Source organism: Gymnoscopelus microlampas (assembly GCF_963454915.1).
Source record: "Gymnoscopelus microlampas genome assembly, chromosome: 13".
NCBI lineage: Eukaryota > Metazoa > Chordata > Actinopteri > Myctophiformes > Myctophidae > Gymnoscopelus > Gymnoscopelus microlampas.
In genome coordinates, this window is record NC_139950.1 from 27,733,905 (window position 1) to 27,761,243 (window position 27,339).

Here is a 27,339-nt window from a genome sequence, read left to right on the forward strand (position 1 = left end):
GGTTCCTTCCTTTTCTTTATTTAAAGCGACTTTGGGTACTTATATAAATCTGAGATATTATTTTATTATTATTATTACCCCACTCACAGACAACCACTTTTACCTGGACTATCACCACACGGCTACCCACTGCACCCAGTGGTTTGAGGATAACCATCCTTACCTCAATGTCCCAACTCACCTCAGCACCCCATTCTTATCTACAGTTGAAATAGTTGTCAGTTTCAAATACCTTGGGAGACTCATCTTTAACTAGCAGTCTAGCACATTAATAACACCCAAAAAAGAAGCCACCAAAGACTATCAGTCATCCACAAGCTTAAAGGATTCTATGTTGCCCTCCATATCCTCCAACTGATGTACCAGGGCATTATTAATATCATCCTACTGTACTGTTCTACCTGCTATTTTAACATGTTCTGTGTTACTAACCGGACCAAACTCACATGCATAACCAACACTTGGATAATTTGCCTCCCCACACCCAAACTCGCAGTACTAAACAATAATGCTGTTTCACGCATTGCAATCCTAATAGACCTCCCACACCAGCTCAATCACTTTTCTTTACCCTCGCCTTAGGGCGGTATGTTTACACCTTCATATGATGTTAATGTTCCTAAAAGACCAAGAAGACAAAAAGGAATGCTTGCACACAAACATAATAAAAGGTTAGGCCGTTCGTTGCAAAAAAATATTTTAATGATGATCCATATAGGAACACAATTATAAAGTGCTACCAAAAAGGGTGTAAAGGTGACTGAGGATTTTTTCCGGTTCGAAAAACATCCTCGGTCTGCTTGAGGATCAGACTGAGGATGTTTTTTTATAATGTAATTACATAACTGGTGGGTTCATTAATGAGCAGGAAAAGAAAGAGGACAGAGCAAGGAGAAGGAATGAAGTAAACGAGATGGGAGTTGAGAACAGATGGAAGAAGGGAGTGGGAGAAAGAGATAAGGTCAGAGCAGAGGGTTGGTTTTAGGAAGGAGGCAAAGAAAGCAATAGAGGGGGATGGGACAATGGGAAGGGGGACAGAATGATAAACGGAGAGAGGGAATGTGATAAAAGTGTAATTAAAATGGAATGAGGTATTAGAGGTATTGGTGAGAGAGAAAATGTTAGCAAATACTAACTTGTTCAAACTTGTTTGAAAATGTAACCTCAATGGAATTTCAGTATGGGGAGGGGGGCTGAGGTGCATTGTTTACCTGAGGAATCCACACACACACACACACACACACACACACACACACACACACACACACACACACACACACACACAGCCTGAAGACAAAGCCTGTCAGCTAGCAATTAACCCTATCAACAACAACACAAGAACACAAGACTAGCCCTAACCCCACACAAACTACTCACCACACCCACACTACATTACACACACCCCAATGCCCGCTGCTTTCTGTGTGTGTCTCTGTTTCTTCCTGTGTTTTCATCTGCCTTGTGCTAGGCCTATTGTTTGGACTTAGGTGTGGGTGTTTTTTGGAATTACAGTCATTGAGTTAAGTAATAGCTCCACTAGATTAATCCACCCTGGAAAAAAACTCATTTATATCTTGGGATACAATATAGATTTTGATACAGGATTTTGGGTACAATAATAAAGCAAAGTTGACTCAATTTATGACTCCGCAGGAACTTGGTACTGCACAACTAAACATTTCATTCCCCCTCATTTCCTATTTCTGTCCTTCATTATGAGCTTATCCTGTCTCCCATCCAAATACAAATACAAACACACACAGTCAGGAGGGTATATTTATTGTGTGCAGCCATCTGACGGGTCTTACGGGTTATAACAGACAGGTTGACTTCAAAAGACACCCAACTGTATAGAAATGTAGAGCAGACATTTTTGTAACTCTTCAAATTCTTTCTTTTATGAAATTGATATTTTGGAAAAATATTATGCATATTTAGGAGCATTAGGACATTGCATGTATCATCCTCATATGTGCATATTTTTCCCTGTGCCAACAGTGCATCATTATTATAGTGAGAAAGGATTAAGAAGAAACCCTGATAACCATGTCAGTTTTATTCTCATGCCCTACCCAGCTTTGCAGCATCCATTTCAACTTTTGAAATTCTTATCTTCCTTGTGTCTGGTGTGTTGTGGCAGTTTGGAGATTACAAATATAAATTGTAATTTGAAAACAAACTCAAAGTAATCAGATTATCAGCCCTAATTGAATTTTCTGCATTTGTTTAGTAGAAAGGTCTTAGAATCAACTGGCTTGTCAAACTAAAAGTAAACCTTGAATGTAATGTAGCCTGAATGCAATGTAGGTTTAATAGAGCAGCAGCTTTTTTTTTGTCAATGTCCAGGAAGTGTGCGGAGTGTATACTTGGAGACTAGCGCCTCCCACAGGGGCTGAGGAGAAGCTACAGGCTCCTGCCCTCATAATATGATGTAAGACTCTATGATATTCAGATCAGAACACATCATAAGGCCAAAGGTGAACAACATAATATAACATAAGGTGAATATAATGAGTCCTTCTACCAATTCCCTCACAGCGTCTATTAAGCAAAAGACAGAAAGAATCCTTTTTAATCGGTCATGTTCGAGCCAGTCAGTGTATACGTCCACATAAGGTGTGGGGTGAAAGCACATGAGAAATAAAACAGCTATGGTATTTCTGCAGCAGCAATATTCAGGTGTGTGGTTATTGTGAGTATACAATAAGATAGTAACTATTAATATTTCTATACAGACATTGACATTGGTGGGTAAGTAATTACTCCACTGTGCAACGGATAATTCTACTGCAAGCTTGACAGTATTTGTTTCAGATCAGGGTGACCGTTCCTGTGGCTGAGATCACACACACATAGGCTTTGTTTCTGCACATTCAGTCATACTCTGATTATGGCAATATGCGGATAATGGATAAACGTTCACACAGCAGACATTCGCACCTATCATCATCATATGCATCAATGAGAGCTGTCTGCCATGTACCACCTACTGTCATCATATGCATCATTGAGAGCTGTATAATATATATAGTAACACCTAAAGTGTACCATTGAGAGCTGTGTGTTTGGAATTGTCATGCAAGACGATTCTTTTCTCCATGCCATGGAGAACACTATAGTGCAATGCGATACTATGTGGGAACAAAAAACATTTGTTGATATACTTTATGTAAAAGAGGTGACTATTGTCAGCCTACTCACTCAGTTGGTACACATTAATTTATAGGTTTTTAGAATGGCTTCTCCCACTTGCTGGAGTAGCCTACTAATTGGCTTTATTACAAGGTTGAACAAGATGGATAAGACTGGATCTATGGATCCAGATTTGCAAATAGTAAAATCAACAGGAAGTCAAACTAACAGGAAATGTTATACTTGGAAGAATCTTCTTTGTTTGCGTTTGTTTATTTAACTTGGAGACCTGTTTCATCGTACAAAGTAGCCTGAGACAATCTTGGAATAACAAACAGCAACTATTGAAGATATCTCTCAAATACATAACTATTGATATCAACAAAATATCTATCTCATGACATACAGTAAATACAGGCATAAGTAAGAACATTTCTGAAACTACATTATAACAAACAAAGAGTATAGCCTATTCCGCTGGTTTCAAATTGAGCACTCCAGTGATAGCTTCATATATCAATTTGTGGATTTGAAATTTAACATATTCCTTTTGCTGTGGCGGCAATCTTTGTATGGAAGGTAATAGGCTTCTTAGAAACAGTTCATCCTCTGAGAAAGAAGGTGGAGCAGGCTGGACATTCACCGTCACAGTGGCAGTGGCCGTGCGCAGCCTTGTGGCGAAGGGTGCCTCATTCTCAACAGCAACCATCAGTGTGTACTTGCTGTTCAACTCAAAGTCCAAGGCCTTCATGGATAGGTGGAGAAAAGCACAACAATGCCACAGCAATGTTTATTACCAGCAACCAACGCTTGCCCACTGGTTGACACCCTAGAAACTATCTTTGAGTTCAAATCCAGTCTGTGCATCTGGCTTGGCTGAGCATCCATCTATTCTATACGAACACAACTGGCCGTGTTCGGGGAAGGGAAGCCGGGCAAGGAGGGTGATATTTGTCGGTCGCTGCACATATTCCTAGGGGCTAGGGGGCAACGCCTGTCAGCGGGTCATGTTCAATGGGAGGAGGACAGGTCGTGGGGTCTCCTCACTGGCAGGTGAGCCAGTAGGGAACAAAAGCAGTGATAACACAGAAATGTGTGGGGAGACATTTAATAAGCATAATGACAAAATTGGGGAGAAAAAAAAAAGGGGTAGAAACAATTGACTACTCTAAATTAAAGAAAAAATAAATGGAAATGTGAGTCAAGGCTTTAACCAAATGACCCCTGTGTCTCTATTCTGGGCAGACTTTCTGCAAAAATAAGGCAACATATGGCGAATTATATTAACGTTTCGAGCCAATTGCCAATCTACAAGCTCACAAAGTATCATGCTGAAATGTTGTGAGCTCGTAGATAGGCCATTTTCTATACACTGTACTTTTAAAGGAAACTCTCATTTTAAGGGGTTAATCATTTAAAAGCATAAATGACGGAAGGTTGAGATCACTGGCGGGGCAAGTAGAAGCGGTTCTACTTGCCCCACAAGCCTTCAGTGGATGGGGTTGGTTAGCAATCGCAGCTTGCGTGCACGGTGCGTGCTGCGTTATTTTAACAAACTGCAGACTGTAGTTTACCGTCAATGTTTTAAGCGAAACGTAGTGTATCCATGCGGACAAACAACTCTACAAATAACGCAGCAAAACATCACAAGCAGAGATTCATTCAGTTCCTCGGGGCCACAATAGGAGATATAGCTTAACATAATCTGCGATAATGTAATAAGAGATCAGAAACTCATAATTGTCCCGTAATGGTATCGTTATATAGAGCAAGCCTAGTTGACAGTAATGTTAATTTATTCAATCAAGTGTTTAGTATTTATTTTGATGTGATCAATAACAACTAGGACTTCAAGGTCAAACCTCAGAACTAAGTGGTTAACTTTCTACCTTAGCTGTCTTGATGATTCCTTCCTGTTTGTTAACGGGGGATGTTTCCACAGAGAACAGTCCAGTGGGGTCACCGTCAACAATCGTGAACTTTGCGTTCCAGGCTGGGGAATGGGGCTCGTCGCCATCTGTCACAGTCATCTTAACAACCACAAATCCCGCTTCGTTTTCTGGGACAGGCGCCTCATACTAGGAGAGAGCACAGGCCCGAGAGAGTGTGAGTGAGTGCACATACAAATAGTAATCCACTAGCATACAGTATGCCACAAATGTCAAGCAAATCTTAAAACAGTTGCCATTTCATCAACCACTTTTCTGTTGCTAGAGTGCTCGTGTGTTGCTGAATCCATAGTGTTCCTAGACAGCAAATTTAAATGACAGCATGGGATTTTCTAATGTCAGCCTATCTTGTCCACTTGTGGCATTTCATATTTGCACAAGAGACTAAGAAACTCTTTCTTTATTACACACAAAGTATATTTTATGTTTTTTTTTTAGTTTTGATGTTTTTACTCATATCTAAAATGCAACTATAATTACTGGGTAGCTAGCACTAAAGGTTTGACAATAAAGTGAAGTTGAAGTATAGATTTTTGCCAGGAAACGTCCAACAGCAATTATACATGTACAGCTTCTTGAAGTAACATAGGTGTGTACATTTACCACATACATTCCTAATTTTCAGGATAATACGGCTCCCTACAGAAAACCTTTTGATCAAAACATGTATTATTTATTGCCATCAACCATATTTGCACTTTACTTACCGTTGCCTTCTGAAAAGCGGGAGCATTGTCGTTGCTATCTGTGACTGTAAGGATAACTTTGGTTTTTCCGGTCAACCCTTCTCCCCTCATATCTGCTGCTTGTATGTCCAGAGTGTACTTTGGGAATTGCTGTCGGCGGACACACACACAGAGTTTAGGCCTAGTTTTGCACAAGTACACATTTACCCCCCCCCCTTTTTTATTTCCCCTGCTTACCAATTATGATATCAAAGAAGTAGTTCACCCAAAAAAATACTTATTTTCTATCAATTACACACCCCATGAAGCATTGAATTCATAGAGATCTTTTTGTTTTTGTCGCATTCCTAAGCCAATAATTTGATTACCGGCGGAAAGATGCTTATGTATCCGGTAGGAGACTCAACTCTTTGAGTCTCCTACCGGAAAGACCGCCGTTCATCAAATTATTGGCTTAGGAATGCGACAAAAACAAAAAAATCTCCTTGAATTCAATGCTTCACGGGGTGTGTAATTGATAGAAAATAAGTAATGTTTTGGGTGAACTACTCCTTTAAGAGGTGGAAAAAACTCTGCTATCAATATTGTTTAGGGCATTTATTTAACTGAAGGAGTGCTTACCTCTCTGTCCAAACCACCTGCATTGACTCTGATGGCTCCACTGACTGGGCTGATCGCAAACAGTTTATCAGCAGGAGTCTTTGGCTCCTGATTTAGAATGACGTAGCGGACATCTGAATTGTCATTGCCTGGCGCATCTGCATCTGTAGCATTCACTGTACACACCACAAAGCCTGTAGAAATAGACAAGGAGGGACAGACATTACAATGACCATCACACTACAGCGTGACAGTCAAACCAATGAAGCTGACAGCTACCAGCAGAACTCAAATGCTAGTTTATGAACTGGATGCAGTGAAAAACCAAGCATGTCTTCATTATAAAACAACAAATGCATTTTATGTTATCTTACCAAGAGGTGAGGCCTCCGGGACTTGTCCCAGATAGGTGTCTTGGGTGAAAAGAGGTTTGTTATCATTCTGGTCAATGACAATCACATTGATGTCCATTGGTTCCTCACCAAGCGTTCCTGAATTCTCATACACAGCATGAGCTTGGAGCTGCATAAACAAACACATTTGGAATATTAAGACTTCAGAGCTATAAATGCATAGCCTAATTATAACCACCTAATTCCAGACAGCAAGTGGAAAATGAACTTTTATCGCTCTAAGAAACAAGTTAGACCATAATGATGCACAAATCGAAAATTGGCAAAGCATTTAAAAACACTTAATCCCATGATGAGATGAGAGAGTGTGCGATCCTCATCACACACACAGTGCCTACCGTGTAAAAGGGTTTTTTCTCTCTGTCCAAGGGCTGAGTAACATACATCCAGCCAGAATTTCTATCTATACTGAAAAGGCCAACAGGGGGCTGGTCTGCTCCTGGTCCAGTAATGCTATATAACATCGGCATCTCGTCACCGCCATCTGAACGAATCTGCAAAGAATAAAATAGAATCTTTAAAATGCAAAAATGTACCAGTACACACAGACTATTTTGTTTAAAGGATGAACATTAAATACTTAATATATTCTGTCCGGTTTTGCACCATCTGATTTAATTTCACAGTATTTTACAGCTGTACAGCAGCACAGTGCCTCAGGTATGTGAGCTCAACAGTGGAATAACTGACAGGAATGTTATCTTCATCCCTGACTGACTGACTGACTGACTGACTGACTGACTGACTGACTGAAATTGCAGATAACCAGGCACATCCTTCAATAATTGCAAAGGAAACAAATGTAGTTCTTCAACCATGTGAAGCATAACCTGATCTCACCTGGGCGATTGTTTTGGGGAAGGGTCCACGGTCGTTCTCAGGATAATTGAGAGGAGGGATGACCCAGGCTCTTTTCTGTCTCCTGAGCCCTCTAGTGGACTTGGGGAAATGCAGGACAACCACACCAGGATTGGCAGCAGCAGCCTGGGGAAAAATACAGAGTAAAGTTCTGCTGTTTTAGAGGCATAATATTCTTTAAAAAGTCACAGATTTTATTTTATTTTATAAACATAGCATTTGTGTTATCCAGTCACAGATTATTTGCTGTTGCATAGAATTAAAAATATATATATATATTTACCACTGTCCTACGCACATTCTGTCGAGGGGGACTGATCACCCAAGATGCATTTAATGCCATCACTTGTGATTAATGTAATTATAGCTGCAGAGTGCTGACACTTTTGATTGCTTGTTTGATTGAATACTTTCTTAACAGTTTGCAAATAGTACAGTGGTACGATTAATCGATTATACAATGGTGCTTAAAGGATAACATAAAAAGCCCAGAGGGCTTATTTCCATTATGGTCCTGTGTTTTCAATTCTGTTAAGCTTAGACATTAATAGGACCAGGTAATAGGACCAGGTATTCAGATTTCTTATACGTGGGAAGGGATCCATCTTTTACCTCGAATCTGCTGTTGAAAAAGATTTTTGCAGTGTACTTCTGCAACTTATCCATCTATAAAAGGGTCCGTCGGTGTGACTCTGTCTGTATCTGGAGTTAATCTCGCAAACCACTAGACTGATCAGCGCCAAATTACCTCCACTAATCTTTTTCACAAATGTTTTATATTTTTGTAAGAAATAGGCCCCACCCACAATTTTGTGAATCTAATTACAGGCAAACGATATGGAGGATGAAAGCCCTGTCTGACGGTCATTGTCACATGAAGCATAAGAGCATTTGTGGGCATAAAAGGGACACATACACACAAACAGGTACAATGGGCAGTTGGGTACTACCGCTACAACGGGTATTGCATAACCAGGTGGGGAATGCTTTCCAAACTTGCACAACGGGTACTCTAACAATGGGTACAACGGGTATTACATAACTGGGCGGGGCATGCATTCCCAACTTGCATCTTTCCAGACTTGCATCATTCCCTAGTAGGCTGGTGGTCAGTACAACTCATTCACTGACAAGGAGGACTTATGACGAGACATCGTCCAAAAGCCCACACTGCCAAGGGTGACTTATGAGGACTTTTTGTTTTTTAATCGTTTTATGAAAGATTGTGCTGTTCTCTATCACCCGAGTGATCACTTTCACTGACTCACTTTCTACTCACCCGATCCGGGTGAGTAGGAAATAACATAATTTTTTTCTCTGCATGACAAACAGTGATCCCCTTTGTGTTTACAAACGGCCGGACAAGCGATCATAATGGATTTACATTTTCTGTGACCAGTTGAAAAGGTATGGACAACATGTATTTCTGGGGAGAGATCGTATATTTACATGATTTTAAATGGCAAGGGGCGGTCACGGTTGGATAGTTTTTTCCCTGGGCGATGCACACTGATACTGTTTGTGTTTCAAACGATCAGACAAGCGTTCTTAATGGAAATACATTTTCTGTGACCAGTTGAAAAGATTAAAAAAACGAAAGTCGCTGGTAGTGGGCAAACGCAGCCAGAAATAAGTCTGGCAGTGAATGTGTTAAATGAGAGTGTTAACCTTGGTAATTCATTCAAGACATGTAAAAGTGTGGGTCAAACAGAACAAGGGATGTGATCAAGACTAAATATAAAACTGACAATAGTGTAAAATAATGGGTATATAATAAATAGGCTATTTGATAAACCCTGCTTGATAAGCTACCATCTTTTTTTTTTTTATCGTCCCTGATCATCATCAAACATGCTCCCTCCCTGGACTGGCTTGTAGCCTACTCTAGTTTCCTAAAATGAACTTTGCTCTTAGACAGACAGCTTCTTTTTTTTGTTTAACCTTTGTGCCAGACGTGGAACAAATAGTGGGAAAAAACATGACAATGTACTCTGCTGCCATTTCAGAACATGATTTTTATACTTAACTGCAATTGTTTTTGTTGTGAGTGGCTCTCCTTTAATGAGATCCTTAAGTTTACATATGAATATAGGTTTAATAAAAAACTGTCAATGTTACCCTGTACATAATACTTTCCTACTAATATTGTATTCACTGAGTGAGGTGCTAGGAAAGACCATGGGGTTCAACAAAATCAGTATGGCTCATCCTGTAGTGTGCAAAAAGATTACATGTTGGCCTGAAGGTGGTGCTAGAGGCAACATCATGATCCACTGCACTCAGCAAGTGTCTCACACACACACACACGCGCACACACACACACACGCACGCACGCACGCACGCACGCACGCACGCACGCACGCACGCACGCACGCACGCACGCACGCACGCACGCACACACACACACACACACACACACACACACACACACACACACACACACACACACACACACACACACACACACACACACACACACACACACACACACACACACACACACACACAATTAGCATAATAGTATTCTCAAATAGGGCCAGCATGGTTCATTGATTAATGCAGTTTTCTCATTGCCTTTGTGATAAATAATTCTACATTATGTATTTATTATTATAGCAAAACCTGTGTTCATACTTCAGCAATTACAAAGGAAACAAATACTTCTTGAAGTACTTCTTCAACCATGCCAGCCAGGTATAACCTGATCTCACCTGGACCATTGGTTTGGGTAAGGGTCCACGGTCGTTCTCAGGATATTGGGTAGGAGGGACGATCCAGGCTCTTTTCTGTCCCCTCAGGCCTCTAGTGGACTTGGGAAAATGCTGGACAAGCACATCAGGATTGACTGCAGCCTGGGGGAAAATACAGAGTGAAGTTCTGCTGTTTTAGAGGAATACAAGAACGCTCGCCCCAAAACACGCTCATCCCGGGTCAAATCCGACAACCTCTGAACAGTCGCCAGGCTCGGGCCGTCCGTAGCTTTTCTTTCAACTCACACTCACCGTGTTATCATAGTCATCATTTTCCAGGATGTCTTGGGCCCATACTGTTAATGTGCACACACACAGCAGTAATAGCACCCTCATCTTACTGTCGGATGATATTCCTCTTTTCACAAACGTGCGTTCGGAAATGCGCACCGGGAGCGCACACACGTATTAGTTTATGGGCCAGTGCGCTCACCGCTTAGTGCTATTTATCCGAACACTTATAGCTGCAGGCTCCTCCCTCTTTGGGGTTCCTTCCATGAGGCAATGATCAATAGGTTTTTCAGGGACAGTTTAAAGATATAAACAGACCTGAATCACAGCATTACATTTCGTAATCCCTGAATTTTGTTTTCGTATCTGTATCTGTGGAGAGAGAGAGAGAGAGAGAGAGAGGATTACAAACACCCACAGAGAGTTTGGAAACATGACTAAAAACTCTCATATCTGCTGGGTGAAGTAGGCTACAACAATGTGCAAACACAGCAGCAGGACTTGTGAACTGTTGTGACAGGCAAAGGATGTCCAATGACGCAACGCCAGAAGAGACTGATCTCACTGAACCCAGTTTCAGCACAGAAATTGGGGTCAAATTTGTTCTTCTACTGCTATGACACAGCTGTCAGGATCCAAGGAAGCTGCTGGGGGGAAATACAACATTATGGTGCAACTTAGAATGAATGAATCAATTAGTGTATTTCAAATATTAATTAAAAACAAATAAGATACAAAACAGAAAAAAACAAGCGTAGCTACAACAATGTTCGAACAGGAGTAGGATGAAGTGTAAACTTACAATAATAAAACTGCAAATGGTTTAAAATATTTCTCAGCACCTTTAAGTCACAATTATTGTTAAAGTTTAGACAAAGCAGGCAGTCACAACATACTTACAAAACAAAATCATTGGGATCTCAAAAAGTGCACTTTTATTGAATATATTTTTGAAGAGCAACTTTATAGTACTTTGTGATCCAATTTATTTTTTCACAAGTAATTATTTACAGAGTAGTTATTCAAAACATACAGAATGAACACGATCACAAAAACAAAGAAACCACAAACAGATGAACACGATCACAAAAACAAAGAAACCACAAACAAAGAGAAAAACAGATACATTTTGACATAGTTGGGGATTGTGTCTTGTTTCCATGTATTTAACAACAGATCACTGTTTTTTTCCAACAGATCCCATGGGCTGTTTACAAAGGCACAGAGAAGCCACAGTCACAGATTAGCCAACATTTCTTCACTGGTGAAAAACCGTCCACGTCTTGGACAAGATGTATGCATGTCATAAAGTGATGTATGGGAGATAAAGTGTATCTTATTGCATCTGTGATGGTTGTGACATGTATGGCTCTGACCCAACTGAGAAGGATTTCAATCGGGGGTTCTCTATGTTTCACATCTTGCAAGAGCTGGAAGGCAGGATGGATTTGTCCAGGTCATCAAAATAAGGGTGTGTCATGGCTTGTCGGGCAGAGATTCTTTTAGGAGGATCATAGATCAGCATTTTCTAAAGAAGGAAGAGAAAGTGTACATAAGTATGAGTGTACAAATGTGATTAAAACCATTAAGATCCACTCAGTCATTGTATTGCAAAGATGTATAACATAACATCATGTGCAATAATAATAAATATATTCCACAAGACAAACAATGCCATTGTATGGCTCAAACATATTGTATATTTAATCTTTGTAAAGATACTATTGTAGACTACCATTATCTGAGCATGTGTGAAATACAAATTGCATCATAAGTAACTTCAGTCAGTGCCAAAAGCTAGCAATAGTTTACTCTTTTTTTTTGTAGATACCCTAGATCACCACAATTAATGTATGCTGGTGCTCCACAAAAAAGATCACAAGTAAAGTAAAGTAATTCATAAAAAAAGAAAATTGATAAAACAGAAAAGAGCATCATATATCACATTCTGTTAGCAATTTCCATGTATACTGAATGATTGAGTGGACAAGCTTTCAGACAAAGAACAGCATATAACACAATGTCATTGTTCCTGCATATACAGTGGTGAGTGAGCACCTACAGCAAAAGTATTCAAACATCTGGAGATGTCAGTGCGAGGATAAAGTAGTAGGAATAACAATGATATCCTGTACTACAATTTGAGCTGATAGACATTATGCACTGGGCACATGACGTCAGTTTGCAGCAAGTCAAAAAACAAACAAAGTCACAATAAGTAAATGTAAAGTGTACATACAGCCAGCAGGTCCAAGCCATTCTTATCCAGGTTTTTGACCATGGAAGGCAGGTTGCCACCCTTCCACTTGGGGAAGCTGTTTTTATAGTCAGGCAGGGATTCAACATCAGGCCACACATCATTGTTGGGGGTTCCCAGGGTTCTGGAGAAGAAAGACAATCACGATCAGTAGTTAATAAGAGTACGGTACTAGGAATTTGTTCTCATGCGTTTTCATACTTGATTATCCTGCCTTGGGTTGACTAAACCCCTGAATTCAATCCTGCTTCTTTTCACATTAGTTTTCACTACAGTCCACAAGGCTACAGTTGAAAAAAGACAAGCTGTCTATTCATACCGGGTTGAAAATTCAAGGGCGACAATGCCAACAGACAGTCAGGGTTGTCAGTGTCCCATAAGGCTATTACTATCTGCTAAATGCAAGATACATAATTAGAGGTGTAGGACTGGGCAATATAGAATTCTGATAGAGATATATACATATAAACAATAAATATGATGTTGATTACATGTTACAACCTGTGATAGTATTTTGATTGCTGAGCTGATGACCAGCACCACTATCTCTCAGCTACCACGGTTAGTGTGTCTATTTAATGTATGAGGGTGCCCATGTACTTTGAATGTTTTTGTTGACATTTTGACATCTTGACATTTAACAAACCATTGCTTTGAGCAATGGTTGTCCCTTGCTCAGGGACACTTTGAAACAAATTAATGCTGCCAGCTAGGGTTCATGTTGTTAAAGCCCTCAAATATGAATGAACACAACTTATACTTTAATTGTTTGTTAGTGCCGGTGTATAAGCAGGATAATCAACTCCATGCCAAAAACAATGCACTCTGCAGAGGTAATAAACCTCTGTCTGCATCATGCATAATTTTAACCACACAGCTTGTCTTTGATTATCCCTTACTATCACCACGTTTGACACATTTACGGGTTTGCTTTGGAATTAAATATTAATTATAAAAGAAAGAAATGTGAACATACAGTATAACCTCGCTTATCAGCACTTACCGGTCAACCGACCTGGCTATTTTCCGGTCCGATGCCAGCTACGTATGCGCACTAAGCGTACTGTTTTCTCAAACTTCCATGCCAGCGATGAAATGAAATGAAATGAAATCTAAAACCCCTGTTACATGTGACCTGATGAAGATGTAATTCTGTTACATGTGCTTTGGCCAGTAAATAAGCAACTTTCCACCAACCATCCCCAAAAAGGAATGTGACATATTTTTTTACAAGGTTACAATGCAAGCAATAATTTGATTATTGTCTACTATAGCTACTGTGTTTACGGTAATAGTTCGAGAAAGCCGTTTTCAGGCGCCTCTATAAAAAGTAGTGTTTCTGTAATACTGTTGCAATGCGGTTGATTTATTGTAAATTATGTATAATTATTACAGCATTGTGTAGAGTGAACCCATTAAATCTATTTGAGCGACCCCATCATCATGACATTTTCTTTAGCAACCCCTCAGGATAAAATATCAACTTTGCACAAGAGATCTCATATTCTAATGCAATCAATAAATTTCCATGCAGGGTGAGCCCTACTGATTTTAATGACACTATGACCAATACTCTAGCACCACCGCAGGACAAAGCTTTTATTTTAAAAGACACTTTCAACTTAATTCATTTTTCACTTCAAAGCTTTTTGCAGTTGTTTAGTGAGAATGCATTAAGTACGTCTGCATTCTATAGGTGTAACATATTTAGTATTGAACAAGGAACAATTAATTATCTAAATATTTAAATGTATGAATTATTTTTGATTAATCAGACGTAAATGGATTGTGATTTATTTTCAAAACACTGACTGTAAAAAGTTGCTAAGTGCCAAATGAATGTGAATAATTATATTTTAGCTCCATTTTGAATGAACCCTAGTACTGGTAAATGTATATATACACACACACCTGAAGATCCTGAACAGTTGGTCTATTTCTGAGTCTCCATGGAAGAGTGGTTTCTTGGTGGCCAACTCTGCAAAGATGGTCCCGATGCTCCACAGGTCAACAGGTGTAGAGTAGCGTGCCGCACCAAGGAGCACCTCGGGCGCTCGGTACCACAGTGTTACTACCTGGGGAGGAGTGAGGACAGCTTTTAGCAAATACTTGGGATGGAACAACAAGCAATTTATCCTCCGATGCATGGCATATGCATGGCATATGGAGTCTGTACCTGAAAAACCATGTTATTCTAACAATAATTTGAATAATGAAAACACTTCTCTGATCCAGGTGGTTTTGTTCTTGACATCAGACTTAATTACTTTGTGTTTATGCCGTTCACTTTGGATGAAGAATTTGTTCAAATAAGGTACAGGACGTATTTTGAGTGTCTCTTAACTTATGACCTGGAGGCGAGGCCAATGCTGTTTGGCTGTTTGAGTGGAACAAACAGCATTAGCCACGACTCCAGGTCTTAATTGAAGTCATAAGACTTGGTACTTGACTCTTTGACTGCCAGGAATTAATCAATGAATTCATCCGTCTCCGGTCCCCTTGCCAGCAAAAACGGCTATTTTACGGAACCGTTGAAAAATCATGGAATATTCTCCGTGACCTACGTCTTCACGGAGATCGGCTCATTACACGCACAGGGATCTGGTAGTGTAGGAAAAGGATTGTCCGGTCAAAAAATTGTCCTCCATTCCAGAGCTATGGCCGTTTGAATGTGGCTTGTTTTTAGAAAAATGTACTTTTATAAATCCTTTAACATGAAAGGTGCCTAGATATTTTGATGTGAACACGTGATTTCTGGGTGTACGTCTTCTTCGGTGGTGCAGTACTTGGATCATTCACAGGCTACACCCCACCCCCCCCCCCCCCCTAAATGTCATCTTAAGTCGTCCTTGGCAGTGAGGGCGTTCGGACAAAAATTTGTCAAAGTCGCCCGTGGAAGTGAATGAGTTAAGACACGCAACATCACCTCACAAAAAATGCTATGAATAAATATGCCTTTGCGTTCCATTCACTGGCCAGTGCCCGCTAACACAGGACAACTTGGCCATTGCTCCAAGTGTGTTAAACTCTTCTCCCTCATGGCTCCCAAGCTGTGGAATGACCTCAGACAGCAATGCACTCACTCCCCAGTCTGAAAACTCACCTCTTCAGACATCTACATCACCCCATAATAGTTAGTACACATGTTAACTGTTTGTTTGACCACAAATACTAAGAATGTTTTTTAGATAACATGCTGTTTAGACAGATGCAAGGTTTGATGTTTACCTGGCATTCTAGTTGCTATGCAAATAAACTAAATAGATTTTCTTTGCACTCTATTCACATGACAATGTACCTCGTTTGTTGACTACAGTTCATGCCATTTACTCCGATCTTGGCTGTGGATGAGCATTTGCTAAATGCCTAAATTGTAATTTGTAGCTTGACATTCAATGTGAGACTAGAGGAAAAAAACGAACCAAAAGATAATATCAAGGATCAATCAATCACTTAAATGTCTGAAGCATAAAGATCAAATTCAGTTTTCAAACATGTAAAACCTCAAAATCTAAACTTCTGATTCCTTGAATTCTTTGAGTATTGGTTTTCACCAAACAAGCCTAGATCTGTATAGTCAGAGACATGCTAAGGAAGAAAATGTGCTAACTGGTTTGTTAATGGCATTCATAAATGCTTTGTTTGGAAATTTGTTCCCCCTTCAGACTTTCCCCACAGTGCATTTCTACAAGCCATGTGGACAAGTGTGCACCAGACCTAGGAAAAATATTATGTGGATCTCAGGATCCACATAGAAACAGGGTGGCTTCAATGTGGATCTCGGACTTCATGTGACAGTCATCTATGTCAGTCGTCTATGACATATTTATGACATGCAACTCAAATTTGGGTACGGTCTCAGCTCAATCACAGCCCAATTGAATGAATACCATTATAGAAGTAAAGTTTAAATATTTCAGAAAGTATAAAACATGTTATGTGGGAAACAAATTAGTAGAGGTACTTCTGTGGCCTACTGGGAATAAGGTTTGGCACAGCCGTTCGCAAGATTGGTTCCGGACAGACAGACACAGAGACACACAGACCCTGCCATAAAAGACTTTTGCAGAGTTACGCCATAAAAATAATCAAAACATTTCCAGGAGCAGGAAATAGAAATAAAATGAATGCATTTACTTATTTTTGTGGCCTTTTTTCCATAAACAAGGGAGTCAGCTGACCGTTGATATGATATAGGCCTATTTGTGTATGACTATGGAGGGAATGGGAGGTTAATTCCTCACCTCGTGTGTGTAGACTCTAACAGGCACTCCAAAGGCCCTGGCCAGGCCAAAGTCAGCCAGCTTGATGACACCATTGGTATCGATCAAGAGGTTCTGTGGCTTCAGGTCCCTGTGGAGAACTCGCCGACAATGGCAAAACACAATGCCCTCTAAGATCTGGTGAAGGTAGCTCTGTAGGGAGAGAAAAATGAGACGCGTCCTGGTTAGAAGTCAACTGATACCTGACATTCTTATATCTGGGGGGGGAAATGTAATTTTAACTCCAAGGAATATCATTTGGTTTTCATCCACAGTCTTTTGAAGGAACCCTGGCTGCTGTAATATACAGTAGGGATGTAACAGTTAATCAAACTAGTCAATTTCATTTTAATAAAAGTATTGCTTTTTGGGGATGTCTTTGAAATTTTGTTATTTTCAGAAATACCAAAAATAGCCAAACTACAAGCTTGTACATTTGTACTATTTTCACTATTTATAGAAACTTATGCCATTTATAAAAACAGTTTTTACAAATAGCGTAATTCTGAGACTTACTTTCATAAAAAAGCAATTGTCAAAACAGGCATTTCTCTTCAGGTTTTTCTCAATGGTTGTCATTGTTCGTGCTTATCACAATTTTCAATTTAAAAAACATAGTTGTGTGTTTGAAAATGTACCAGTATCATTGTGCACAACAAAACAGTATAATGTTATATTGGTGACCCTACCGCTATCATGCATTCATATACAGTATGCACACATACATACATACACACACACACACACACACACACACACACACACACACACACACACACACACACACACATTTACCTTGACCAGCATAGTGTCCATGTACTGTCCAGATGGGATGCTGTCCAGGTACTTCTTCAGATCCATGGACAGAAACTCAAAGATGAGGTAGAGACGGGATTCCTGCATCAGAACATCCAGCAGTCTGGACGCCACACACAAACATACGGAAGTTACAAACATGAAATGTATATGTATACAGCGACATACCTCCAAGATACATGTTTTTCTTCTTCATGTAATTTTGACTTTCACTTCTGATCAATAAATAAATCACCTTTGTTTTGGAGTGCCCATGGAAAATGAATTATGCTAGTTCATGACTAAGTTATAATCCATCACTTTTTAGTCCACTCAATGGAAAAGTGGTGAGCCACATCCAACCACTGCAGGTCATGTGCTAATTATATTGTAACATACTCTACCAAAATATTTATTCATTAGAATAAATATTGAATTGGAGCCTTAAGCTTATTTTAGTGATGTAGAAGAGGTCATCAATGCTTTTGTTTTGTCATCGTAGGCTTTATGGAACCATACGAGATCTTATCCGGGGCATAATATGATCTTGACAAGACCTTGGACTGGGGTTCCTGTGGGGACTATATTGTCCTATCCCAATGAATCAATATTACTATGTATGCTACTACCCACGCACACACACACACACACACACACACACACACACACACACACACACACACACACACATACCGTACAACATTGGGGTGCTGTAGTTCTTTTAGCAGCGAGATCTCTCTGACAGCAGTACTAGGGACTCCCTCCTCCTCACTCTCTAGTCTGATCTTCTTCATGGCCACAATCTGCCCAGTGCCCTTGTGTCTGCCTTTGTACACCACTCCATAGGTTCCTATGAAAGCAGAACATGTCAGACAGATTTAATAACTGACCCCCATCAGCAGTAAGATAGCACAGTTGTCAGATTAGGCTTCTTATTTTGTGTCATTAGAATACAGCTACACTGTACATTTTCAAAATGGACAAAAACAACATAACGTGAGCAGACTTTGGCATTTTGTAAAGCCTTTAAATGATTGTATTTATACATCAAAGCATCAAATGTTAGGTAAAATGGTGAAGAGAGTGGCATTAAATAGGCGACTAAGAACAGATTTCTGCCCTTGAGGAACATGTCAGAGAAAAGCACTTGGGAACATAATTACATAAGCATGATGTGTCCCTCATAAACAATTACAAGCAGTTCCAATTCTTAATAAGTGGTTCTCAATCTTTTCAGGTCACAACCCCCCAAAATAATCATATTTTAACAGGGGACTCCCCACTCAGACAAGCACTTGGAATTGTAGGAGATGAGGCATTACATTTTGTTTGGCTTGGTTCCACAGACAAATAGTGTAAATAGCAGATCTACAAGCCCACAACACAAGGTGTTGTGAGCTTGTAGATCGGCTATTTTCACAATTAGGCCAATGTTTGACCAGGTTTTTAGTATAGTTTGTAGATTACTTTGGTTGCAGTAATGTATTTTTCTTTTAGGTATTAAAAAGGTCTTAAAAGTCCTTAAATTGTCATTTCACTGTTATCTTGGGGACCCCACAAAAAAAATACTGTGAGGACGCCCCTGGGGGTACCGACCCACAGGTTGGGAACCACTCACTGGTCTAAAAAACCGTGTAAAGGAGTTGTCGTGTTAAGGTATATACTATAGGGACCGTTGGGAATCACAACAACAGTAAATATCAAAAACAGTTACCTTCTCCGATCTTCTCTATCTTCAGATAGTCTTCCATTGTTCCTTTGGACGACAAATAAACGTGTTGGACATTTCAAAAGTAACACACATAACATATCTCCAACAATAAACGGACATCCGATGCATGGCTTACGTAAACTTTCAACGGTTTATCTTCAAATACATTCGACCTTTGATACAATGTTACGCATAACGCACGATTTAAAACATAACTCGTGACTCATATTTCTCCCTAGCCCAGAGCGTTAGTGAGTTCTCTCTAACGCTCTGCTCTGCTCATAGACCGAAAATTCCTCTGCCGTGCGAGGTCTCCGTCTTTAGTAAAAAAATAAACAAAACTATTTTGCAACACACCAAAACAAAGGCTGTTTTTGGTTGTTGAAAGTCTATTGTCCAGAGTGGGAAGCCTCTCAGGACCCCACCTTATCTGTATAATACACTTTTGGAGCAGAAAATTAAATAGGTTTGCCAGACGTAAATCATTTTATTTACTCCACTGCGCCCTCTACAGATCTGGTCAATGGTAATTTATATTAACCAAATCTGTAGGGGACGCAGTGGAGTAAAAAAAATAATTTCCATCTGGCGGACATATTTTATTTTCTGCCCAAAAAGTGTATTATACAGAGAAGGTGGGGCCCTGAGAGGCTTCCCACCCCGGAGAATAGACTTTGAACAACACAAAACTGCCTTTGTTTCGGTGAGTAGCGAAGTAGTTTTGTTTATTTTTTACTTAAGTTGGAGACCTCGCACGGCAGTGGAATTTTCGGTCTATGAGCAGAGCAGCGCGGCTGGCAGAGCGTTAGAGAGAACTCACTAACGCTCTGGACTAGGGCTAGTTTCTCCCTACTTCAGGGCGTGTTTTCTACGATAATAAATACACATATTAGGCTAATCATATCACATTTTTGTGAGCAAGTTGAATTGCCAACGCTTGTAACGCATCCGACAAAGAAATGACGTTATATTATAAGCAAAAAACCCGAAAGCAGAACGTTTTTTACCTCCCAGTGAAATGTGTTGATGCAGCCAGTGTTTCCGTACAGACTGTGACTGGGCTTCTTTCGAATTGGCCGCGGAGCAGCAGCAGTTCAAATCCCAGCCAATCAGCTGTCTGCTTGTCTTTCAAAAGCACAAATCAGGAGAGAGGGCCGTGTGGAGCGGGAGGTACGTGAGAAGACGCGCCGGTGTGACAGCATCCGGTAGCCGGCAGTGTTGCCAGATTGTGTGAGAGAAATACGCAGCCAGGTCTATGAAAACAAGCCCAAAGAAGCGACTAGGCTACATAAGCCCTTTTCACCTATTTGAAAATAGCCGATCTACTAGCTCAGTGAGCTTGTAGATCTGCAATTTATTTATTTTTTTGTAACATTTTAACAATACAAATCTTATATGGGAATGGCATCCATGGCATAACATATTTTCAGATGGGGGTCTGCAGACAAATACCGGTACACATTCATTTGGGACGGGTCCTTGGCATGAAAATGTATGAGAACCACTGGTTTAAACAACATTACACAGCAAGCCAAAAATAAGTACACTTTAGAAACAAGCTAAAGTTGCTTATAACAAGCGGCCATGGCAACCTCGCCGGTAGCACACTTCAAAGCAAAAGACACTTGTAAATGTACACGTTTTTTAAATTAATACACATCGTAATGAAAACGAGATGTAGGAATATGCAAAAATATATATTGTTGTAGTCAAGGTGTTGTACAAGCATGTACAGACAGGGGGTCTTAACTCAAAACCAAAAAAAGTTACACCTTTTGTGATTATTTATTTTGTGACTGTCTATTCAGATCCAGAATGTACAATAAAATGACAAGCGATATGATTCAATTATTTAACCAATGACACCTTGCATGTTTCCTTATCCTTATCACATTTAATGCAAGGAGTAAACAGTGTTTATTATTTATTACTGTATGCAGATGCCCCCAAAGTTGAAAAGGTCTGTCGGATTATCGCATGCCTCCCAAATAAACTGCAGGGCCAAATATTATGAACTTTGTGCGAATTAGGCTATTCCTAATGTAAATATTTAACACATATGGTATTTGTAAACAGTATCACAGGAAGTACTGACATGCAAGTTTTATTTATTTTTGCAGCAAAACTATACACTTATTGCATTGCTCTCTCTACCTAATAAAAGGCTATGTAGAAAAGGATTTACCATACTTTGGTTCTTGACCAAGTTAAATATACAATCTTTTTCCATGGTCAAGGTTTCAACAATGAACAGTATCATTAATCATAGTTATTTAGGAAGGATTCATTGTTTGCCATTGCCATTTATTGGCAACTTTTTATAAGCATCAGAGTCAAGGAAGGTCTTGATTTTGGGGCGGGCTGACATCTTTTCCACAAAGCCCTTCAGTGTGGGGAAAGTGTCCAGGCAGGTTGGGCACAGCACCAGGAGGTTGAGCAGGACTTCAAAGAGGCTGTAGTCAGCATATGAAATCTGAACAAGGACGATATCATAATTTATTTGATACTGCATTGAAGACAATTTTCTTTTACACCAAGGGGGGAATCATCAAAACTATTATCAGCACACAACTCCTATGTATAATATAGTAACGTAGTTGCCCAGCATTGACCGAGTTATTATTGCGTGGGTTAAATATTCTCTCCCCAGGGGCAGACCAAGCAATTATGGGGCTCCAGCAAAGCTAAACTTTGAGCCCCCTCCCTCCACTTGGTACTCTACTTTGTATGTATACAATAACTTTGTTATCACAAAAAACAAATTAAATACTGATGAACAGTGTCATACGTGAGCATGTACTTGACAACGACATTGCAGTGTAAATGTGGTGTTGAATTAAAGTTCAATCACAAAAAATTATATCCTTGTTGACGATGATGTAGACGGAAAATATATACAGTATGTTGCATAGAACCCATGCACTTATTTATTGACCACCAGAACATGTGAGAGATGCCGAGTTGTGAGAAATCACCCCTCCAGTCCTCTGTCTGTCTGTCTGTCTGTCTGTCTCTCTCTCATGGGGACATGCGTCATGCACTCAAATTAACATTGGAACCAAATTATGTATCAATCACAGTGATTGATACATAATACATATACATGGTTACAATGTTATAATACATGTAACATTCTGATTATCGCTCAAGCTTACTTCCCACCCAAATGATAGAAAACAAACAAAACAAAAAAGTTAGAATTTCTATTATGACCATGAAAAAAGTAATACATTTCCACCAGCAGAAGGCCCCCTTTGCCTGGGGTGGTTCACTAAACCACTGTCTTTCACCCCTCTCTCCCTCTCTTTCTCTCTCTCTCTCTCTCTGACACAGACACACACAACTTGAACTTTATATAGCAGATTTACACTGTGTATAGTATATTACCTTATAGTGTGTATGTGTTAAATATACTGTACACACACCACAAAAAGATAAACCATCTGCTGACATTTTACCAAAACAATTGCAGTCAGTGTACCTTGTCCCCGACCAGGAATCCACTATTGTTCTTGGCCATAAAAGCTTCAAATTTGGAGAGGTGGTTCGACAGGTCCTTAATGAATGCATCTTTGCCAGTCTCCTATAACATTGGGACAACATGATCAATGGAAACGCCAAACTAATTCATGATTACACTACCATTTCTACTTCACTTTATAGAACATTATATGATGCATAACTTTTATAATTTGAATCCCTAATATTCTTTTCACCAGCATATAACTATTACCTCCACATATGCAATCAAAGTTTTTTTTTTCACTTTACATTATCTTTTATCTATTTTTTATTTATTTAAATCTCATATGCATATATTGTATACTTTTTAATTAATTCATTTTGCTGCCTGTCTGTATTTTTATTCAAATACACCATGTAAAGTTCCTGTATGACAAAATGCACACAGCAAAATATAGATTTCTAGTTCTGATTAAGACCCAAGATGCATAGTAAGCGTGTGTGCTATGAAAGTAAAATTTCAGGTGCAAGACTCTTAAAAGAATAATATTAAGTTCAGAAAATTGACAGTGATTTTCAGAGAGAGATTCATAATTGGCTTACTAATTTATGGTCTAGAGAAGAAATACAGTGTAGGGTCATGTGGTTATCATGCTAAATCATTTCAAGGATGCACATGATGCACAGGACTACAGATTAATCAGTTTCCTAAACTGTGTGGATTCAGACTTACATATTCTATGAAGATCATCCTGTAATATCTCAGACGTAAGTCCTCCACACCATCATTCATCATGTCAATAAGGGCAGCCTCTCTGGCATCTTTACCATAAGCACCTGAATGGGAAAATTCTAGTTATAACAAACTGTTATGTGTTTTATTAGTGTATTTGTGACATATAAAAAGGAAACCAATGATGTTGAAATTAAACCTTAACACATACAGTATGTCACTTCTTAGATGCTATAGTATACAATTTTGCACTATTATGGGTTTGGAAGGTTAAATACGGTATTATAATGAGAAAAAGTCTTCTAGCATCTAACACTATATAACATGTGATAATTGCGTACTCAATTTGTCGATGTGTATTTGTCCCAGAATAAACCATCCCATGTTTTTATTTTGAGTAAAATATTCTTCTGTAAAATAATTGGACCCATGTCTTGTGGGCAAAGTACAAAGCACAGCAATCTAAGGTGAGGTTTAATAAAATTGGTTTTGGTTATGAATAAGCCAAGGTGATGGATTGTGACCTACATCCTACATTGCAACAACCTGTCAAAAGGTTTAAAGAATAAATTACCATGATTGCGACCCAGGTGTCGCAGAATGGCGTTAGACTGATGCAAGACCAAGTCTCCATCTTCAAATTTAGGTAACTGTCCAAATACCTAAAGGCAAAGCAAGCTTATTTGTATAGCACATTTCATACGCAAATGAAAATGCTTTACAATGAATTTGAACAAACAATTTAGAATATCTTTGACAATTTAAAGATAGGGCAGGCCAAAAGATGATATTATAAAGCAGACAGCATCAACTCACACATGTGGGTTTCAGGTCTCCCTTCAGCCACTCGTCATAGATGAGAATATTCTCTTTCCATTTCTGGCCCTGGTCGACCAGCATGATCCTCATAGCACCACAGCGGCCTGAGACACACAAGAGAGAGAAAGCACACAACACATTAGTCCAGGGTTTCTCAGACAGTCGTTTAGAAACGGGTCACAAGATAAGCCATGGACAAAGAACATTAAAAGAGAAATATTAAAAGGAAGATTTTGTTATTTAAAGCCACATTACCTGAAATATTGCATCACATGGTCTGAAAATAATGTGTTCTATGAAGGTTTCATTGTGACATACAGCAACACAACCAACCAATATGTGCAACTGCCGGCAGTCCATGTTATTCCCTTCCTTTTTCTAAGGTATGTACTGTATGTTGTCAATACTTGGTTGCCTTCACTTTAAAGATGACATCAAATGGTATTTTGCGAGTATTTAATTTCCATATCGTAAAGTATTTTCTAGTGAGACAGCCGGATCTGTGCCCGTATCAGCCAATCACAGAGATTTAACCAGCACTAGAGCTTCCCACCTCACTCCAGACAGCGGGCAGATGAACATATGTTAACCGGCTAGAACAAGATTGATTTTGCGGTGTTGGGAATGACCAGTGGTGTAAAGTAACTAAGTACATGTACTCAAGTACTGTACTTAAGTGCAATTTTGAGTTATTTGTACTTTACTTGAGTATTTCCAATTTCCAATACTTTTACTTCTACTCCACTACACCTCAGAGTCAAATATTATACTTTTATTCCACAACAACTATTTGAAAACTTTAGTTATTAGTTACTTTGTAGATTTTGATTATTATTACAAAACATAATTTAACTACTTCAGCCTATACACATTTCGGCAATTTGAAAATAGCCGATCTACAAGCTCACAATGCGTTGCCTGTGAGCTTGTAGATCTGCTATTTTCAAAAGATTTTTATACATTTGAAAACTTGAAATGGGACATTCTGCATAATGAGTACTTTTACTTTTGGTACTTTAAGTAAATTATGATGCCAAATTGCCAATCTTTTGTACTTTTACTCGAGTACATTTTGAATTCCGGACTCTTACTTGTAACAGAGTATTTCTATATTGCAGGATTGATACTAGTACTTTTCCCACCACTTTTTCCACCACTGGGGATAACCCTCCTGAATGTCATGTTGTCCACAAAGTAAAAGAATATCAAATAAGGTATTGGTGAATGAAGTTTCAGTTACATTATACTTTTATTCCACAACAATTATTTGAAAACTTTAGTTATTAGTTACTTTGTTTTGCCTATTTCAATCTTGTAATGTTTTCAGTTTAGTGAACCGTTTACCTTTACAAAGAGATAGTTTGTAACACGCGGCACTGGGTGGCAGGCATGTGTTTGTTTTATTCAACCTGCGCAACACATATAACATATTTTTTCATTTAAGCTCATCTTTAAGCTCCTCAGCATTCACACTAGCAGTGATAAAAGCTACACAGTGACCAAGCATGACCAGCTACATTGCTGCAGAGTTGCCGGTGAAGTGTTGCTCAACCCAAACATTTTTGTCAACAAAACAGGTAGGTTTAAATAGCTCAGGGAACTACAAGAATTAACCATTTTTTCCCCCGTTATGGAATGCAGCAGGAATTGTGGGGAGAGAGAAGGGAAGTGGATTGACACTTCACTGCGTCATTGGGGCGCTGAAAAATGTTGAAGCCAGCTCAACTTCTTTTGGGTAGCGAGTCACACCCATCATGCATGGGTGTCAGGTGTCAGTTTATAGTGTGTCAGGTGTCAGTTTATAGGTTCATGTCACTACCTTGCATTGAAAATGACTTGTAGCCTGTTGCTTCGTCGCCACTAGTGTGAACACAGCAACACACACCAGTCTCCCCTCCCATGAGCACAAGATATTTAAAAGTAAAATTGTGTTATTTAATAGATTGATCTTATTATTATTAATATTATTCAGTTGATGCTGTGAAACAATCCAACATTCGGTCATCCAGCCTGGTAGAAATAACAATCAGCTTGATTCAGCTACAAACATTGTTAGAAGTGATCTGAGAGAGCTACAATACCTCTCATGTTAACATTAATCCTAAAATCAATGCTTTAGCTACACCAGAACATGCCATTAAAACAGGGTTTTTTTTTATGTCCAAAATTATTTTGACATAGTTTACTAAATTACATAACTAAGTTACATACCTCTTACTGGAAAGTATGTGATGGTGTATGGAGGCACTGTGGAAATACATGGACAATGTTAGAGATTATAACCTGCCAAATTCATATTAAGTTCATGTTACATTTTTGAAAGTAGGCACATGATTATTACACTCACTCAGACTGTATTTCCATAGAACCATACAGTTCTAGAGATACAAATATAACGGCAGCCAATAATGGATCAAATGAAGCCCTTTAACTCACTTGTAAAGAAGGAAGGAAGCTGTGTTCAATGTTTGTAGAAAACCTACTAAGTGCAGCCAAGTATGGCGTTATCCTCGAGATGCAGTTCCAATAGGACGAGAATAAAAGGGAGATCTGGTTCCAGTTCTCTGATTACGGAGATTTTTGCTGAGTCACTGAATGATAGACCTACTACTGACAAGAGTGTGCCCTTTTCCTTAAATCCAAAGGCGGAGTTTATAGTCTTAATCCAACACATATATGCA

General features: G+C 39.2%; 3 protein-coding genes across 3 annotated transcripts; all 3 read right to left on the bottom strand.

Annotated features, from left to right (window-relative positions):
• Positions 1-3,595: 3,595 nt before the first annotated feature.
• LOC311058438 (B-cadherin-like) lies at positions 3,596-10,691 on the bottom strand. The gene is made up of 9 exons (XM_084075889.1): positions 10,641-10,691; positions 10,350-10,490; positions 7,621-7,764; positions 7,119-7,274; positions 6,742-6,889; positions 6,389-6,561; positions 5,789-5,917; positions 5,022-5,210; positions 3,596-3,877 (listed from the first exon to the last, which is right to left on the bottom strand). Exons 2-9 carry the CDS (start codon positions 10,356-10,358, stop codon positions 3,602-3,604), a joined length of 1,224 nt encoding a protein of 407 aa, XP_083932015.1. The 5' UTR covers positions 10,359-10,490; positions 10,641-10,691; the 3' UTR covers positions 3,596-3,601.
• Positions 10,692-11,531: 840 nt separating this feature from the next.
• Positions 11,532-20,737, bottom strand: cdk1 (cyclin dependent kinase 1). Its single transcript, XM_084076519.1, has 8 exons — positions 20,652-20,737; positions 19,648-19,689; positions 18,627-18,783; positions 17,934-18,057; positions 17,121-17,291; positions 14,788-14,951; positions 12,859-13,000; positions 11,532-12,147 (listed from the first exon to the last, which is right to left on the bottom strand). The coding sequence occupies exons 2-8, from the start codon at positions 19,682-19,684 to the stop codon at positions 12,034-12,036; spliced, it is 909 nt and encodes a 302-aa protein (XP_083932645.1). The 5' UTR covers positions 19,685-19,689; positions 20,652-20,737; the 3' UTR covers positions 11,532-12,033.
• Positions 20,738-21,453: 716 nt separating this feature from the next.
• On the bottom strand, positions 21,454-27,232 carry LOC311059278 (glutathione S-transferase P-like). Its single transcript, XM_084077042.1, has 7 exons — positions 27,095-27,232; positions 26,870-26,905; positions 24,656-24,762; positions 24,414-24,501; positions 23,840-23,943; positions 23,126-23,227; positions 21,454-22,117 (listed from the first exon to the last, which is right to left on the bottom strand). Coding segments are annotated over exons 1-7 (627 nt in total). The 5' UTR covers positions 27,096-27,232; the 3' UTR covers positions 21,454-21,928.
• Positions 27,233-27,339: the final 107 nt, after the last annotated feature.